Source organism: Artemia franciscana, chromosome 5 (assembly GCF_032884065.1).
Source record: "Artemia franciscana chromosome 5, ASM3288406v1, whole genome shotgun sequence".
Classification (NCBI taxonomy): domain Eukaryota; kingdom Metazoa; phylum Arthropoda; class Branchiopoda; order Anostraca; family Artemiidae; genus Artemia; species Artemia franciscana.
In genome coordinates this window covers 32,982,312-32,999,804 of record NC_088867.1, presented here as the reverse complement: position 1 = coordinate 32,999,804, position 17,493 = coordinate 32,982,312, and the positions used below count along the sequence as shown (strand labels likewise).

The following is a 17,493-nucleotide window of genomic DNA, read 5'->3' as shown; positions in this document are numbered from 1 at the left end:
CATCATGTACCAATTCATGATGAACACAAATGACGACCGGGACACCGGGACACAGGGAATATAAGTGACGACTGGGACGCTCAAAGACCCCAACACCTAGTTTGTGGGGGCGCTTCGCGCCCCCCCCCCCAAGCCCCCCTGCGCGCGTAAGTCGTTATGCGCCATATTAGTTACGCGCCATTGTAGTTGTGTCCCTATGTCCCACCTGTGAATATAGATATATATATATATATATATATATATATATATATATATATATATATATATATATATATATATATATGTTTTTAACTACGTAAAACTTGCGAATATACAACATTCTTTGCTGTCCCATTGTCTGTGCATATAAATAGATTTTCAGGTTTACCGACTCTTGAACATGCAACATATAATGGTCCATGGGAAAACAATCCGTATTCAGATCTATACCTCATGATTCTAATGATTGCCCTTGAGCTTTGTTGATGGTGATTGCTAATCGACCATTCCCTGAGTCGCCATCGTCATTTATATATCCCCCTGTGCACCCCGGCGTCCCCTTTGTAGTTATGTCCCTGTGTCCCGGTCGTCATTTATATTCCCTGTGTCCCGGTCGTCATTTGTATCCCGGTGTCCCGGTCTGTATATACATTCGTTTTTTAGTTTTGTTTTTCTCCTTTATTTTTTTCCTTTTTTCTTTTTTTTCTTTTTTAGTTTATTTAGATTTTTAGATTTTTTAGTTTTTTTATTAGTTTTTAGTTTTTTTGTAGTTTTTACCATTTTTTTAGTTTTTTTAGTTTTTTTTTTTTACTTATGTCCTGGTCGTCATTTATACTCCCTGTGTCCCGGTCGTCATTTTTCTTTTTAGTTTTTTTTTAGTTTTTTACCATTTTTCTTTTTTCGAATTACTTTAATCTATTGTCAAAATATTTCGAAATATTTATGCAATTTCCAGTTTTTACATTCTAGTTTGTTTTCTTTTATATATATAGAAAATATAATCTGGCGTAACGGACAGACAACTTATTTTTATATATATAGACTAGCTATTGGGATGGCGCTTCGCGCCACCCCAACACCTAGTTGGTGGGGCGCTTCGCGCCCCCCCAAGCCCCCCCCGCGCGCGTAAGTCGTTACGCGCCATATTAGTTACGCGCCATTGTAGTTGTGTCCCTTTGTCCCACCTGTGAATATAGATAGATTTATATATGTGTTTCAAACTACGTAAAAATTGCGAATATACAACATTCTTGGCTTTCCCATTGTCTGTGCATATACAAAGCTGTATGTACTAATAATGACGTCATATGCAAACGCTCTTTTTACAAACAAACAAACATGCATACACACAAGTCGTTTTTATATAGATAGATAGATAGATAGATACAATACAAATTAACTGCGCAAAACTTGCGAATATACAACATTCTTCGCTGTCCAATTGTCGCTGCATATAAATAGATTGTCAGGTTTACCGACCCCTGAACATGCAACGTACAATTGTCCATGGGAAAAACAATCAGTATTAAGATCTATACCACATTTTTCTAATGATTGACCTTGAGCTTTGTTAATGGTGATTGCAAATGCTAATCGAATTGGGAATTGCAATCTTTTAAATTGAAAAGGCAGATCCGTTGGAATCATGGGAATGCGAGGAATAAGAATAGCCTCACCCTCAAAAGGCCCTGTCAAGATTGTGGCCTCTATTAGGTTTTCCATTGTTTTTTTTTACGGCAAGTCGCGTGCCATTGCAAAGCTTTGGTGGGTTGATATTTCTTAAAAGTATTATTGGTACGCCTATTTTTAGTTGTAGCACGTGTGGTGGAAACCTTGAAAGATCTATGGAATTTAAAAATTCAGATGGATAATTAACCGCTTCATTTGGTTCCAAAACTGTGTCGACTGACTTGTAAAGGACTGCCTGGTCTCGAATCTTGGTCAAAACAATATTGTTGATTTCGTGGACGTCTATATTTTTGGATGCGAGAATCGCTCTTTCACTTAGCCATTTATTATTTTTATAATTTTTTAGAATATTCGGAAATACTTTTTCAATCAATTCATTTTTGGACGTCACTAAATTACAGAAATCAGCAGGTAGTTGTATACGTCCTGAAATTGAGTCTACTGGGAGCTTTCCGTTTCCAATTGCCAGCAATTGATCTGAAAATGTTTGACCAGAGTCATCGTTTTGCAATCGGACACGCATATTTGTAGTTAATTTTAATATTTTTACGTGTGCCCATAAATTAGAATTTTTCAGGCAAGCATTCATTTCGTCTGCAGGAGTTGATCTAGGTATTATAGGTAATGTTTGCCTGAAATCTCCCGCAAGCAATATTAATGTGGTGCCAAAGGGTTTCGACTTCCCTCTCAAATCTTTCAAGCATTGATCCAGAGCCTCGAGCGATTTTTTGTGTGCCATTGTGCACTCATCCCAAATAATAAGTTTGCATTGCTGCAATACTTTACCCATCCCAGATGATTTGGAAATATTGCACGTGGGAGTTTCTGTAGAATGCAAATTCAGAGGCAATTTCAAAGCGGAATGAGCAGTTCTTCCACCAGGCAGCAATGTTGCGGCTATTCCGGACGACGCAATTGCCAACGCTATATCATTTTTTGATCGAATTGATGCCAGAATCAGTTTTATCACAAACGTTTTACCAGTACCTCCTGGCGCATCCAAAAAGAAAATTTCTCCAACGTTGTTATCGACACAATGCATTATCGTATCATAAATGTCTTTTTGTTCTGACGTTAACTTGGAAATGTTATTTTGTACATACGACAATAGATCACTCGTACTGTAACTTTGTTCACGATCCAATTCTACACATGTCGAAACAGCAGCGATACGGTTAGGTGAAGGCATTCCCAAATCCTGAAGAGGTTTGTTTGCCATACGTACGCACAAATCTTCTATAATAACTAAAGTGTAGTTATAAATTTCTGATGTAAAATCAGAAGTCATATCTGACGTCTCTAACTGTTTTCGATGGAGTATATCTTCGGACATTTTTGACTTATATTTTTCCCATAACTCTGTAGGAGCTGATGGAGAGCAAGTTGTTACAATGATGCCAAACAATGCACGAATTTGACTTGGGGTTGACGTTTCGCACGCGTCATTGATGCAGTTATCCCAGTGTTGGTCATTCTCCAATAAATTCAGAGCTTGGCATGCACTACGGTAAGTGTCATGTATAGTACCGTTTACAGTTCTCAAATACTCAAAGGATGTCGGACCGGGTACATTCACCAAAAGCAGGCGTAGAAAGAAGCATTCATGTTGATTGGGGTGAACGGTGTAGAGTCTTCCTATCGTGGTATCTTTGAAGATGGTAGGTTGGCCGTCGACTGACTTACCCTGTTTTCGACGTTCAAATACTTTATTTTTAGTATTCCACGTGTAATACGAAGGCACTTCAGTATACAGCAGTTTTTTTTGCAAAAGAATCATTTTTGCAAAGCGAAAAAAAAGCTGTTAATGTTGTATCCGGTGGATTCAGGGCTCTTTGTTGCACGTTGGTTTCCGTGGAATAAACACGTTGACCATTCTGTAAATGTACCGCTAAGTGAACAACAGCTGGACTACGTTCATGTATCGGAAATGAAAGAATTCGTCAAACAGCTTCATTACTGCTTATGTATCTTCCAGCCTGACATTGTACGATTTCGTCGAAATCTTTGATTTCGGGCTGCAAGCCAAAAACTGCCATATCACTGCCTTTGTTGACGTATTAACATATGTATTTCATTGCCTTTACGCAGTTACAGTATTCAACGTTTATGTGTGCATTAATTGTTTTTGATAATAATGGGGAATATGGAACAACCCACTGGTTATCTACTTCGATGGTGGTACCGTTACGCTTCTTTATTATTGCTGTTTTACCGCCATCTTCAGTAGATCTTCTTCTATATTGTGGGTAACCATCATTGCCAGTAATTGTGTTTGATACTAAAAGTCGAGGATATTGCTTTGTGCACCTTCCTTTGGCCATGCATGGTGAATTTTCGTTCAGTGCACCGCAAGGTCCATGTATCATATTTTTTACAATAATATCATGTAACCCCTTATCGACATTTTTATCAGGTATTTCAGCGGAAATCCCATCATCAATTTCGTTCGAAGTAATTTTTTATGTAGCCAGATTAGTATATGTACGTGTGGCAAACCTCGTTTTTGCCATTCCACTGAATACATCCAGCATCGCACTGACCCAAACACTTCAAGTTTTACTATGTAGTTTATCAGTGATTTCAACTTTTGCCGGAAGACACGGGCCGTAATGTCATGCCTATGAACCGCCGATTGTCCTTGAAGTAAAAGCTGCAGTATCTCGTCCCAAGATTGATTACATGTAAATGTAATAAATAAATCTGGACGACCATAGAGACGAACATACGCAATAGCATCTTGAGCATATTCATGCATATGACGGGGACTGCCAGCATATGACGAAGGTAAAATTGTTAATCTTCCAACGTTTGTGGTATTACCGTCATTTATAACTGCATCTCGCAAATGAATATATTGTTCAGAGCGGAGCTTGGTCTGATTCAGGCGGATATATAGCAAACGTTCTGATTCAATTTTAGCATACATATCAACGACAAATTGGTGAAACAATTCACGGCATTTTAAAATATAATTTTCTTCATCCTGCCGAATCATTAGTCTATAGGAATAATAATGCATTGCACTGCTTTTCTTATTCATTTCTTTGTTAGTGGCTGGATTCATCAATTTAATATTAAAGTGATAGCCGTCGGCTCCATCCCAAAAAATGATAGGATATTTTAGGGCATCGTAGCATCGATGAGTTTCAGCAATTCTTAACAACTGAGCGTTTCGCTTATGAAGAATAATATCTCGAGGTAAAAACTGACATATATATATATATATATATATATATATATATATATATATATATATATATATATATATATATATATATATATATATATATATATATATATATATATATATATATATATATATATATATATATATATATATATATATATATATATATATACATATATATATATATATATATATATATACATATATATATATATATATATATATATATATATATACATATATATATATATACTAGCTGTTGGGGTGGCGCTTCGCGCCACCCCAACACCTAGTTGGTGGGGGCGCTTCGCGCCCCCCCCAAGCCCCCCCGCGCGCGTAAGTCGTTACGCGCCATAATAGTTACGCGCCATTGTAGTTGTGTCCCTATGTCCCACCTGTGAATATAGATAGATATATATATATATGGTTTTAACTACGTAAAACTTGCGAATATACAACATTCTTTGCTGTCCCATTGTCTTTGCATATAAATAGATTGTCAGGTTTACCGACTCTTGAACATGCAACATATAATGGTCCATGGGAAAACAATCTGTATTCAGATCTATACCTCATGATTCTAATGATTGCCCTTGAGCTTTGTTGATGGTGATTGCTAATCGACCATTCCCTGTCCCGGTGTCCCGGTCGTCATTTACATCCCCCTGTTTCCCCCGGTGTCCCCGTTGTAGTTGTGTCCCTGTGTCCCGGTCGTCATTTATATTCCCTGTGTCCCGGGTCCCGGTCGTCATTTGTATCCCGGTGTCCCGGTCTGTATATACATTCGTTTTTTAGTTTTGTTTTTCTCCTTTATTTTTTTCCTTTTTTTTTCTTTTTTAGCTTATTTAGATTTTTAGATTTTTTAGTTTTTTTATTAGTTTTTAGTTTTTTTTTCTTTTTAGTTTTTTTGTCCCGGTCGTCATTTATATCCCCCTGTTTCCCCCGGTGTCCCCGTTGTAGTTGTGTCCCTGTGTCCCGGTCGTCATTTATATTCCCTGTGTCCCGGTCGTCATTTGTATCCCGGTGTACCGGAGTTGTGTCCCTGTGTCCCGGTCGTCATTTATATTCCCTGTGTCCCGGGTCCCGGTCGTCATTTGTATCCCGGTGTCCCGGTCTGTATATACATTCGTTTTTTAGTTTTGTTTTTCTCCTTTATTTTTTTCCTTTTTTTTTTCTTTTTTAGCTTATTTAGATTTTTAGATTTTTTAGTTTTTTTATTAGTTTTTAGTTTTTTTTTCTTTTTAGTTTTTTTGTCCCGGTCGTCATTTATATCCCCCTGTTTCCCCCGGGTCGTCATTTATACTCCCTGTGTCCCGGTGCTTTGTTGATTGCTAATCGAACATTCCTTTTGTCCTGGTCGCTTTCTCTTTGAGTGTCGTCATTTATTTTTTTCTTTTTTAGTTCTTTTAGTTTTTACCTTTTTTAGTTTTTTTTAGTTTTTAGTTTTTTTAGTTTTTTACCTTTTTTTAGTTTTTTTAGTTTTTTTTAGTTTTTTAGCTTTTTTATTTTTTTTATTAGTTTTTAGTTTTTTTGTAGTTTTTGCCTTTTTTTTAGTTTTTTTAGTTTTTTAGCTTTTTTATTAGTTTTTAGTTTTTTTTGTAGTTTTTGCCTTTTTTTAGTTTTTTTAGTTTTTTAGCTTTTTTATTTTTTTTATTAGTTTTTAGTTTTTTTTGTAGTTTTTGCCTTTTTTTTCTCTTTGAGTGTCGTCATTTATTAGTTTTTTCCTTTTTTTTTAGTTTTTTATTGGTTTTTACCTTTATTTTAGCTTATTTTTCAGTTTTTTCCTTTTTTTTAGTTTTTTTTATTTTTTATTTTTTTTAGTTTTTTACCTTTTTTTAGTTTTTTTAGTTTTTTAGCTTTTTTACTTTTTTTATTAGTTTTTAGTTTTTTTGTAGTTTTTGCCTTTTTTTAGTTTTTTCAGTTTTTTTTTTAGTTTTTTATTGGTTTTTACCTTTATAGTTTTTTTAGTTTTTTAGCTTTTTTATTTTTTTTATTAGTTTTTAGTTTTTTTTGTAGTTTTTGCCTTTTTTTAGTTTTTTCAGTTTTGACGTCACCTGATCCAGTTTTTTCAGGTGACGTCACCTGACACATCCATCCATCCATCCACAGACAACTTATTTTTATATATATAGATATATATATATATATATATATATATATATATATATATATATATATATATATATATATATATATATATATATATATATATATATATATATATATATATATATATATATATATATATATATATATATATATATAGATGAAGATTTACTTGATGATTTCCAAATAAATTGCCTATGAATTGTTCTGGGTACCCGGCTGACTGACCGTATTTCAAACAGTAGGCTCTACGAAAAATGTGGTTCAATCCCGCTTTCTGGGGCTATAATGAAAAAAAGGTTGAGATGGCTAGGGTACGTTCTATGGATAAAGGATGATAGATTTCCGAAGATTGTCTTTTTCGTCCAACCGTCTAGGGCTAAATGGAAAGTAGGTCGTCCTCGTTTCAAGTGGGAGGATGTCATAAAGAAAGATTTAAAGGAAACGGGAACTTTCTGGGAGGGTGTTAAGAGGAAGGCTTTGAATAGATTAGGATGGAGGATGAGCGCGCTTAGATGTGTTGGCCTCTGGCGGCTTGGTGCTGCCTGAGTTGTTAGTCGTAAAAGCTATAGTATGTTTAATAATTTTTGCTTTAATTTAATTTTAATGAAATTCTCAATCATACTAATTTCATTTTAGGTAGAAAATAATTATGTACATCTTCTTGAAAATCTATCAACTTTTAGATATACGGGCTCCTAGTATATTGTAGTAACTTCTCTATTTATCATGGCTGGAGCAGTAGCTGCAATCTGGTAAAAAATAAACCACGGCCCATAGTAACGAAAACTTAAAGATGCATTTTAACAAAAACCGACTAGTGAAAAAAATGGCCATTTGTAGCTGATTCACGAATAGTAACTAATATCTTGATAAGTCGTAACTGTAACATTCTATTTCGAAAAATAGCCTGAAACCCCTAAAAATAGCGTCGGCCCTAATTTTTTTTTCTTCACTGCTAGTTTGGCCACTGGAATATCATTGAAGATGGCGAAATTCCCATACTACTATGACTTAAACCTTGAACTTTTTAGTCGTAAAATGAGCAAGTAGCATTCTATTTTTAATTCTTTCTCTTTTTAACTTGGTTTTACTTTCTTAATATCTATCACTGAGGAATTTTTTTTAGAAATCCCATCGCTCTTCTACCTGGCATAAAGGGTTCTCCTCTCGAATTCTTATTCTGGAGTCCATCAAGGTCATGACTACCAGAAGGTAGTTACTCTTCCTATATTTTTCGATTTAAACCACCTTCATATTTGTAACATCAATGTATTAATGCCTTCCGCAATCTAGACACTTCTACTAGAATGTTTTCTTTTACCATCAATAACAGCCCTCGTATATGTCCTAGTGTTCTTTAACGATCCTATCAGTCATCAATTAACAAAAATATAATCAATAGGGGTGCCCGTCCTACTATCATTTGAAAACCATGTTATTTTTTGATCCATTTTATGACTAATTACCTTATTGGTTATAACTAAATTGTTATACCTCCAATTTTTTTTTTTTTTTTTTGGAGTGCCAAGCCAGCACTGAAAAAAAAGAAGTCTCCGGTAAGTCGTGTGTAGAAGTTTTTCCGCCATGGCGATTCCAGTGGTGTTCTTTTTTTTTCGATTCGATGTTATTTCTCACTTGCAAATAATTTTTATATCATATACGTTATGTTTTAATCGGGAAAAATAAACACCGCGCTCTCACTGCCCTCTATCTTAAAAATGGTTGAACGTACGAAAAAAATTTTTAAACAAAAATTGTAGAGAGTTAAGTCCACCACAATTTTTTTTCGATGAATTCAAATAGCTTGAAACGCAGAGGAACCGAGATATTTGCAGAAAAACGTACAAAACTTGAATATTCTTGACCTCCGCCCTTTGAAATCTGCTGTCGCGGCCACCCACGATAGGTAGGGTTAAAGACAAATGTTTATTGTGTCATAATAAAGGTTTATGCGAATTTATAGCTGACTGTCTCAAACTCCGAAGCGAAAAGACTTGAAAGCAGACTCTCTTTGACAGATAAGTTTTGGTTAATCGCTCATGTTTTTTTTCCCCTCATGCTTCAAGCTTCTTTTTGTAACATTGGACAATTTGTAGAGGATTCTTTTCAATTACAATTGGAAATTGTACACTATGCTGTTTTCTGATGGTATCTTTCTTACTTACTATTATTATATACTATAAGGATCGATTTAATTCAGATTGCATTTTCAAACTAGTGCAACATTGCACTAGTGCAATGTTGCACTAATGCAATTCAAATTGCATTAATTGCACTAATGCAATTAATTAGTGCAAATTGCACTAATGCAATTCAAACATTGCATTTTCAAACTGAAGCAAGAAACATTTCTTCTTGCTTCAGTAAAGAATTGCTTGCATTAACTAGTCTGGAAAATTTTTCTTTTCATAGCTGTTTCATACTCTTTTTTTGTAACGCCAGCAAGTTTTATTAATTTTCTACATTTTTTGCTCAGGGGATGCGTTTTGTAGTGCTGCATCATAATTAAACACAGTTTTTTAAAAGAATTAAGACAGTTTTTTTTTTATTAAATTATAAGAACTTTTATTAAAAAATGAATTAGTTAAGCTGATGAGAAGAAATGCGATAAAGTGGCAAATGATGTAATTTAGGAAAATGAAGCCATATTTAGTAACGGCAATTTGAAGACGAATTTGGTAATGATTAGAACATAATTCTAATTAGCAAAGTAGGTCCCGTAAGAACAGTTTCGTTTACTATTTTCTTGATCCTAAGCAGCGTCATGATGAATTGATTTTTATTTATCTCCAATTTCTTCTATCCTGTTGGTGGCACGTAAATTTTGATTAACCTTTCATTTTTTGTTTCTTTGCTGAAATATTGTTTGAATATTAGTTCTCAATAGCTCATACAGCATGGTAAGAACTCCTGAGGAATCTACTGAAACTTTATTATATATCTGACATCGGAGTTTATCAGGAACGATGCACTACTTCTTATCATACTAATTCTATTCCGAATTGCGTTTAAATTATTGTTGGATCTAGATCCTGAATGTGGGTCAATTGAGGATTGAATATATATGACGCATGTTAAAGAGTGTGAGATCAGCATGTACGTTTTCATAAATTCATGATCATAGGTGGATCTAAAATATAAGAAACCTAAAAGTTGAAGTTTGGCAGCATCAAAATCTAACCATAGAATTATATATATATATATATATATATATATATATATATATATATATATATATATATATATATATATATATATATATATATATATGATATATATATATATATATATATATATACTAGCTGTTGGGGTGGCGCTTCGCGCCACCCCAACACCTAGTTGGTGGGGGCGCTTCGCGCCCCCCCCAAGCCCCCCCGCGCGCGTAAGTCGTTACGCGCCATAATAGTTACGCGCCATTGTAGTTGTGTCCCTATGTCCCACCTGTGAATATAGATATATATATATATATATATATATATATACTAGCTGTTGGGGTGGCGCTTCGCGCCACCCCAACACCTAGTTGGTGGGGGCGCTTCGCGCCCCCCCCAAGCCCCCCCGCGCGCGTAAGTCGTTACGCGCCATAATAGTTACGCGCCATTGTAGTTGTGTCCCTATGTCCCACCTGTGAATATAGATAGATATATATATATGGTTTTAACTACGTAAAACTTGCGAATATACAACATTCTTTGCTGTCCCATTGTCTTTGCATATAAATAGATTGTCAGGTTTACCGACTCTTGAACATGCAACATATAATGGTCCATGGGAAAACAATCTGTATTCAGATCTATACCTCATGATTCTAATGATTGCCCTTGAGCTTTGTTGATGGTGATTGCTAATCGACCATTCCCTGTCCCGGTGTCCCGGTCGTCATTTACATCCCCCTGTTTCCCCCGGTGTCCCCGTTGTAGTTGTGTCCCTGTGTCCCGGTCGTCATTTATATTCCCTGTGTCCCGGGTCCCGGTCGTCATTTGTATCCCGGTGTCCCGGTCTGTATATACATTCGTTTTTTAGTTTTGTTTTTCTCCTTTATTTTTTTCCTTTTTTTTTCTTTTTTAGCTTATTTAGATTTTTAGATTTTTTAGTTTTTTTATTAGTTTTTAGTTTTTTTTCTTTTTAGTTTTTTTGTCCCGGTCGTCATTTATATCCCCCTGTTTCCCCCGGTGTCCCCGTTGTAGTTGTGTCCCTGTGTCCCGGTCGTCATTTATATTCCCTGTGTCCCGGTCGTCATTTGTATCCCGGTGTACCGGAGTTGTGTCCCTGTGTCCCGGTCGTCATTTATATTCCCTGTGTCCCGGGTCCCGGTCGTCATTTGTATCCCGGTGTCCCGGTCTGTATATACATTCGTTTTTTAGTTTTGTTTTTCTCCTTTATTTTTTTCCTTTTTTTTTCTTTTTTAGCTTATTTAGATTTTTAGATTTTTTAGTTTTTTTATTAGTTTTTAGTTTTTTTTTCTTTTTAGTTTTTTTGTCCCGGTCGTCATTTATATCCCCCTGTTTCCCCCGGGTCGTCATTTATACTCCCTGTGTCCCGGTGCTTTGTTGATTGCTAATCGAACATTCCTTTTGTCCTGGTCGCTTTCTCTTTGAGTGTCGTCATTTATTTTTTTCTTTTTTAGTTCTTTTAGTTTTTACCTTTTTTAGTTTTTTTTAGTTTTTAGTTTTTTTAGTTTTTTACCTTTTTTTAGTTTTTTTAGTTTTTTTTAGTTTTTTAGCTTTTTTATTTTTTTTATTAGTTTTTAGTTTTTTTGTAGTTTTTGCCTTTTTTTTAGTTTTTTTAGTTTTTTAGCTTTTTTATTAGTTTTTAGTTTTTTTTGTAGTTTTTGCCTTTTTTTAGTTTTTTTAGTTTTTTAGCTTTTTTATTTTTTTTATTAGTTTTTAGTTTTTTTTGTAGTTTTTGCCTTTTTTTTCTCTTTGAGTGTCGTCATTTATTAGTTTTTTCCTTTTTTTTTTTAGTTTTTTATTGGTTTTTACCTTTATTTTAGCTTATTTTTCAGTTTTTTCCTTTTTTTTAGTTTTTTTTATTTTTTATTTTTTTTAGTTTTTTACCTTTTTTTAGTTTTTTTAGTTTTTTAGCTTTTTTACTTTTTTTATTAGTTTTTAGTTTTTTTTGTAGTTTTTGCCTTTTTTTAGTTTTTTCAGTTTTTTTTATAGTTTTTTATTGGTTTTTACCTTTATAGTTTTTTTAGTTTTTTAGCTTTTTTATTTTTTTTATTAGTTTTTAGTTTTTTTTGTAGTTTTTGCCTTTTTTTAGTTTTTTCAGTTTTGACGTCACCTGATCCAGTTTTTTCAGGTGACGTCACCTGACACATCCATCCATCCATCCACAGACAACTTATTTTTATATATATAGATATATATATATATATATATATATATATATATATATATATATATATATATATATGGTTTTAACTACGTAAAACTTGTGAATATACAACATTCTTTGCTGTCCCATTGTCTTTGCATATAAATAGATTGTCAGGTTTACCGACTCTTGAACATGCAACATATAATGGTCCATGGGAAAACAATCTGTATTCAGATCTATACCTCATGATTCTAATGATTGCCCTTGAGCTTTGTTGATGGTGATTGCTAATCGACCATTCCCTGTCCCGGTGTCCCGGTCGTCATTTACATCCCCCTGTTTCCCCCGGTGTCCCCGTTGTAGTTGTGTCCCTGTGTCCCGGTCGTCATTTATATTCCCTGTGTCCCGGTCGTCATTTGTATCCCGGTGTCCCGGTCTGTATATACATTCGTTTTTTAGTTTTGTTTTTCTCCTTTATTTTTTTCCTTTTTTTTCTTTTTTAGCTTATTTAGATTTTTAGATTTTTTAGTTTTTTTATTAGTTTTTATTTTTTTTTTTCTTTTTAGTTTTTTTGTCCCGGTCGTCATTTATATCCCCCTGTTTCCCCCGGTGTCCCCGTTGTAGTTGTGTCCCTGTGTCCCGGTCGTCATTTATATTCCCTGTGTCCCGGTCGTCATTTGTATCCCGGTGTATTTTTTTTTATTAGTTTTTAGTTTTTTTTGTAGTTTTTGCCTTTTTTTAGTTTTTTCAGTTTTGACGTCACCTGATCCAGTTTTTTCAGGTGACGTCACCTGATCCACGATCCACAGATCCTCAGACAACTTATTTTTATATATATAGATAATTTTTTTTTTTTTACTTATGCCCTGGTCGTCATTTATACTCCCTGTGTCCCGGTGCTTTGTTGATTGCTAATCGAACATTCCTTTTGTCCTGGTCGCTTTCTCTTTGAGTTTCGTCATTTATTTTTTTCTTTTTTAGTTCTTTTAGTTTTTACCTTTTTTAGTTTTTTTTAGTTTTTTAGATGAAAATTTTTTTTAGTTTTTTCCTTTTTTTCTTTTTAGTTTTTTATTGGTTTTTACCTTTATTTTATCTTATTTTTCAGTTTTTTCCTTTTTTTTAGTTTTTTTTTATTTTTTATTTTTTTTAGTTTTTTACCTTTTTTTAGTTTTTTTAGTTTTTTTAGTTTTTTAGCTTTTTTACTTTTTTTATTAGTTTTTAGTTTTTTTTTGTAGTTTTTGCCTTTTTTTAGTTTTTTCAGTTTTTTTTTTAGTTTTTTATTGGTTTTTACCTTTATTTTAGCTTATTTTTCAGTTTTTTCCTTTTTTTTTAGTTTTTAGTTTTTTTAGTTTTTTATCTTTTTTTTAGTTTTTTTAGTTTTTTTAGTTTTTTAGCTTTTTTATTTTTTTGTATTAGTTTTTAGTTTTTTTTTGTAGTTTTTGCCTTTTTTTAGTTTTTTTAGTTTTTTAGCTTTTTTATTAGTTTTTAGTTTTTTTTGTAGTTTTTGCCTTTTTTTAGTTTTTTTAGTTTTTTAGCTTTTTTATTTTTTTTATTAGTTTTTAGTTTTTTTGTAGTTTTTGCCTTTTTTAGTTTTTTCAGTTTTGACGTCACCTGATCCAGTTTTTTCAGGTGACGTCACCTGACCCATCCATCCATCCATCCATAGACAGACAACTTATTTTTATATATATAGAAGAAGATATATATATATATATATATATATATATATATATATATATATATATATATATATATATATATATATATATATATATATATTAGTTAGTCTGTTTTAGTTATATGTATATTTTTATTTACATTATTTTAGTTTTAGATTCTAGTTGGGTTTCTTTTTTCTACACTGAAGACGCCTTGTTCTATACGGGTGAAATATTTGTTTGATTTTTGTTCTTTTCGTTTTCTTTTACTGGCCATAAACCTGTTTTTCATTTTAAGATTCATTTCTTTCTCTGGGTTTCGCGTTTTGGTAGCTTTTCGTTTTCATTCCCATTCATGGTTAAAAAGAAACAAGAAGAAGAAGAATAACGCTTAAAGAAGAGCAAACCCAAAAAGTTTCCTGCATTTTTTTTTTCTTTCCCCTTAGACAGTCTGTATTAACACAGATAAATCCCAGGCTGAAAAATAATATAGACCGACATCTTAAGATTTTCTGAAAGGGAGGGGGGAATAAATGAATTAAAAATTCATCTTTTGACCAAAATTAGTAAATTCACTTGGCAGTACGTTCCCTGTATAATTCCATTGTTTGTAGGTGTGATCTTTAGCAGACTTCGATCCCTCAAATTAGTAATTTAGACTTTAAATACAGTAAAAAAAAAGGTCGCGTGCTTTTAGGGCTATTTTACATAATCACAGAAAATAATTGCATTTTTAGACTCAAGTTAACAAATATCACTCAAGAACTTCTATTAATATAATATATTTCCTCAGATTAGTGATTGAAACGTTAAATGAAGTAGACAAAAGTCGTAAATGCTTTAGGATGATTGGAGGCGTTCTGGTTGAACGGAATGTTGGAGAAGTATTGCCTTCGTTGGTGGTGAATAGAGACCAAGTAAGTTTTTCTTTTCAAATCTTTTTGTCTGACCATTTGTTACCTTGTTCATGTTGGAAATGCCAAATACCTTTCTGATATTTATTTGATTTAAACGTGTATCTAGTGTCTCATATTCAATCCTGTGTCGCTACACACCGTTTGCTCATTCTTAGTCTATATCGTTTTTTTCGATACTGTCTCGAGGTTACTCGCACCCATGCACTCATGATAATAGAGAAGACAATCTATCGATGTAGTTTGTGAGAACTCTACTTTTTTCGTATTTGACTTTCTAGTCGCTTGTAAAATTAGAATTCGGCTCTTTAGAGCTAATAACCTTTTTTCGATAAATGTGTATCTATTCTTGTATCCTGTTTTTATTTTTTTTTTCTGTCATGCAGTAACTTATTTAAAATTTGACTGTATCATCATTCTTAACAAAAGGAACTAAATCTGCTAGAATTTGATATGGAAGTACAAGAGAATATGCTCTCTCCAAGGTTCCCATCAGCTGAATTATTCAATCTGTATTTACGGTTTTAAGCTAGGTTTCATATACTTACTTTGTTTTTCAGCAATGTGATGCTGTTGATTATTATGTTTATAGCAGAGGCCTAATTGATGAGCCGCAAATGTTCATTGTATAATTATTTATTTATTAATTTTTTCCAGCCACCTCGTATGGAAGGGGTGGTCGTAGAAGCTTTGAAGGGGGCTCATTTGATTGCAAGTTAAAGGAACAGTGCCCCTTTTAAGGTTCGAAAGTTATGGAATGACAGTAAGCTCCCCTGCTATTCCCTATTTTGCCTGACAACTTTTCATGGAAGGATTGTCGTACTTATTTCTTGGGAGGGGGATCATTCAGTTGGAAATTGAGTTTTTTAGTGCCTTTAAAATGGCTGAAAGTGATTTGAAGGCAAACAGTCTCCCTCCCTTGCCCTTCTCTGCTAATTTCCCCCGACGTAAATCTAATGATATTGCATCCAAATTTTGAGATAGTCGTTTTGTTCAGATATTTGGTTGAAAGCCTTAAAATGAAACCTTCCTGGACTGAAACCTGTTATGAGACTTATTCATAATCAAGTAGTGAGGTAAATCAAAAGACACTACGTATTACCAGGTTATCATAATAGAGTATCTGCACTAGGGCTAAACGGAAAGTAGGTCGTCCTCGTCAAGGGTGGGAGCCTTTCATAAAAAAAAATTAAAGGAAATGGGAACTTCCTGGGAGGGTGTAAAGAGGGAGGCGTTGAATAGATTAGGTTGGAAGAGGAGCGTGCGTAGCTACGTTGGCCTCAGGCGGCTTGGTGCTGCGGAGTTATTATTAGTAGTAGTGCTATCTGCACAATTTGGTAATGGTTTGGAATATCAAGTTGAAGATTTCGGGGCTTTGTTTTGGAGGGGAATGGGGCACTTATACCTCAAAATTAAAATTGAGCGAGGCTGCATAGAAGGACCGAACATACTTTGTCTTAAATTTGTCTAAAATTGTTGGCATTAGAATCTATTATTCTGGTTAGCGGTATCCGCAATATCTTAAGAACGGCTTGAAAGATCGAGATAAAATTTTCCGGGGGTGTGAGGGATCAACTAGAATCCAAATTTTGACTCGGGGGAGAGGGCAGAGGTAAATTTGATGACTCTGTTCGTATCCAGGGTATGAAAATAGTATACCTGTAATATCTCGGGAATGGCTTTGGGGGTTTCGTTCAAAATTTTAATTATTGTGGGTGAGGGTAAGGGGACTCCAAATTTTTTATAGAGAGATAAATGGCTAAAATTGTTGTCTCCAATCCTTCTTGACGTTTAAACACTAGAAACACTTATGGAATTTAGGAATTTTTCACCTCTAAGTAGCGAGATAAATCCAAAGACACTACATGGTACGAGGTTATCGAAATTTTAGCGTATCTGCATTGTTTCTCGGAAGGCTTGGGGTATTAAGTTTAAACCTTCATGGATTTTTTTTTGGGGGGGGGGTAAGTGGACCTCGAGTTTTGACTTGGGGTGAGGGGGCATAGGGGAGAGGCCTGAAAAGGTCTCTTATCCGATGCACCTAAAAGTTTTATATTATTTTCCTTTATGGGACTCGTATCTATTCACTGTTAAGTAGTAAGGTAAATCAAAAGATTACCTTAGCTCACCAAAAGATGCTTTACGCTGTTTTCATCTTACGTGATGAAAACAGCGTATCTGCAATATCCTGGGAACGACTTTGGGAATCAAGCTGAAACTTTTAGGTAGTGTTGGTTGGAGGGGGTAAGAAGACGTCAAATTTCGACGCGAATCTATTTAAATGTTTGGAACTGTGAGGAGTTTTTGGACTAGAATTTATTACCTGTGAAATAGCAATATAGAACAAGAGAAACCGTGCGTACCCCGGTTATCCAAATAGCGTATTTATATTACATCAGAAGCTGGTTGGCGGGCTAATGTTGAATTTTCTGGGTATGTTGGGGAACCAAATGGATTACGAATTTTAACTCGGTAAAGGTAAATCGAAAGTGTATCAGGTTTTTAACATGACATATCATTGGGAACGACTGGGGGGGGGGCGGTTGAGCCAATACTTGCTGATGGAGGAAGAGAAGCTTTGTGTTTAGATGGAATATAAATGGAAACAAAAAAAAATGTATGTCCCCGGTCCCCCTAA

At 34.1% G+C, this 17,493-nt stretch overlaps 1 protein-coding gene across 2 annotated transcripts in view; it reads left to right on the top strand.

The window, feature by feature from the left end:
- The window catches only part of LOC136027292 (prefoldin subunit 2-like), a 50,304-nt gene that overhangs the window by 25,367 nt on the left and 7,444 nt on the right, over window positions 1-17,493 (top strand). For both annotated transcript variants that reach the window (XM_065704392.1, XM_065704394.1), the window contains exon 3: window positions 14,735-14,858. In XM_065704392.1, the coding sequence (XP_065560464.1) occupies window positions 14,735-14,858 (124 nt within the window). The remainder of the gene's footprint in view (window positions 1-14,734; window positions 14,859-17,493) is intronic.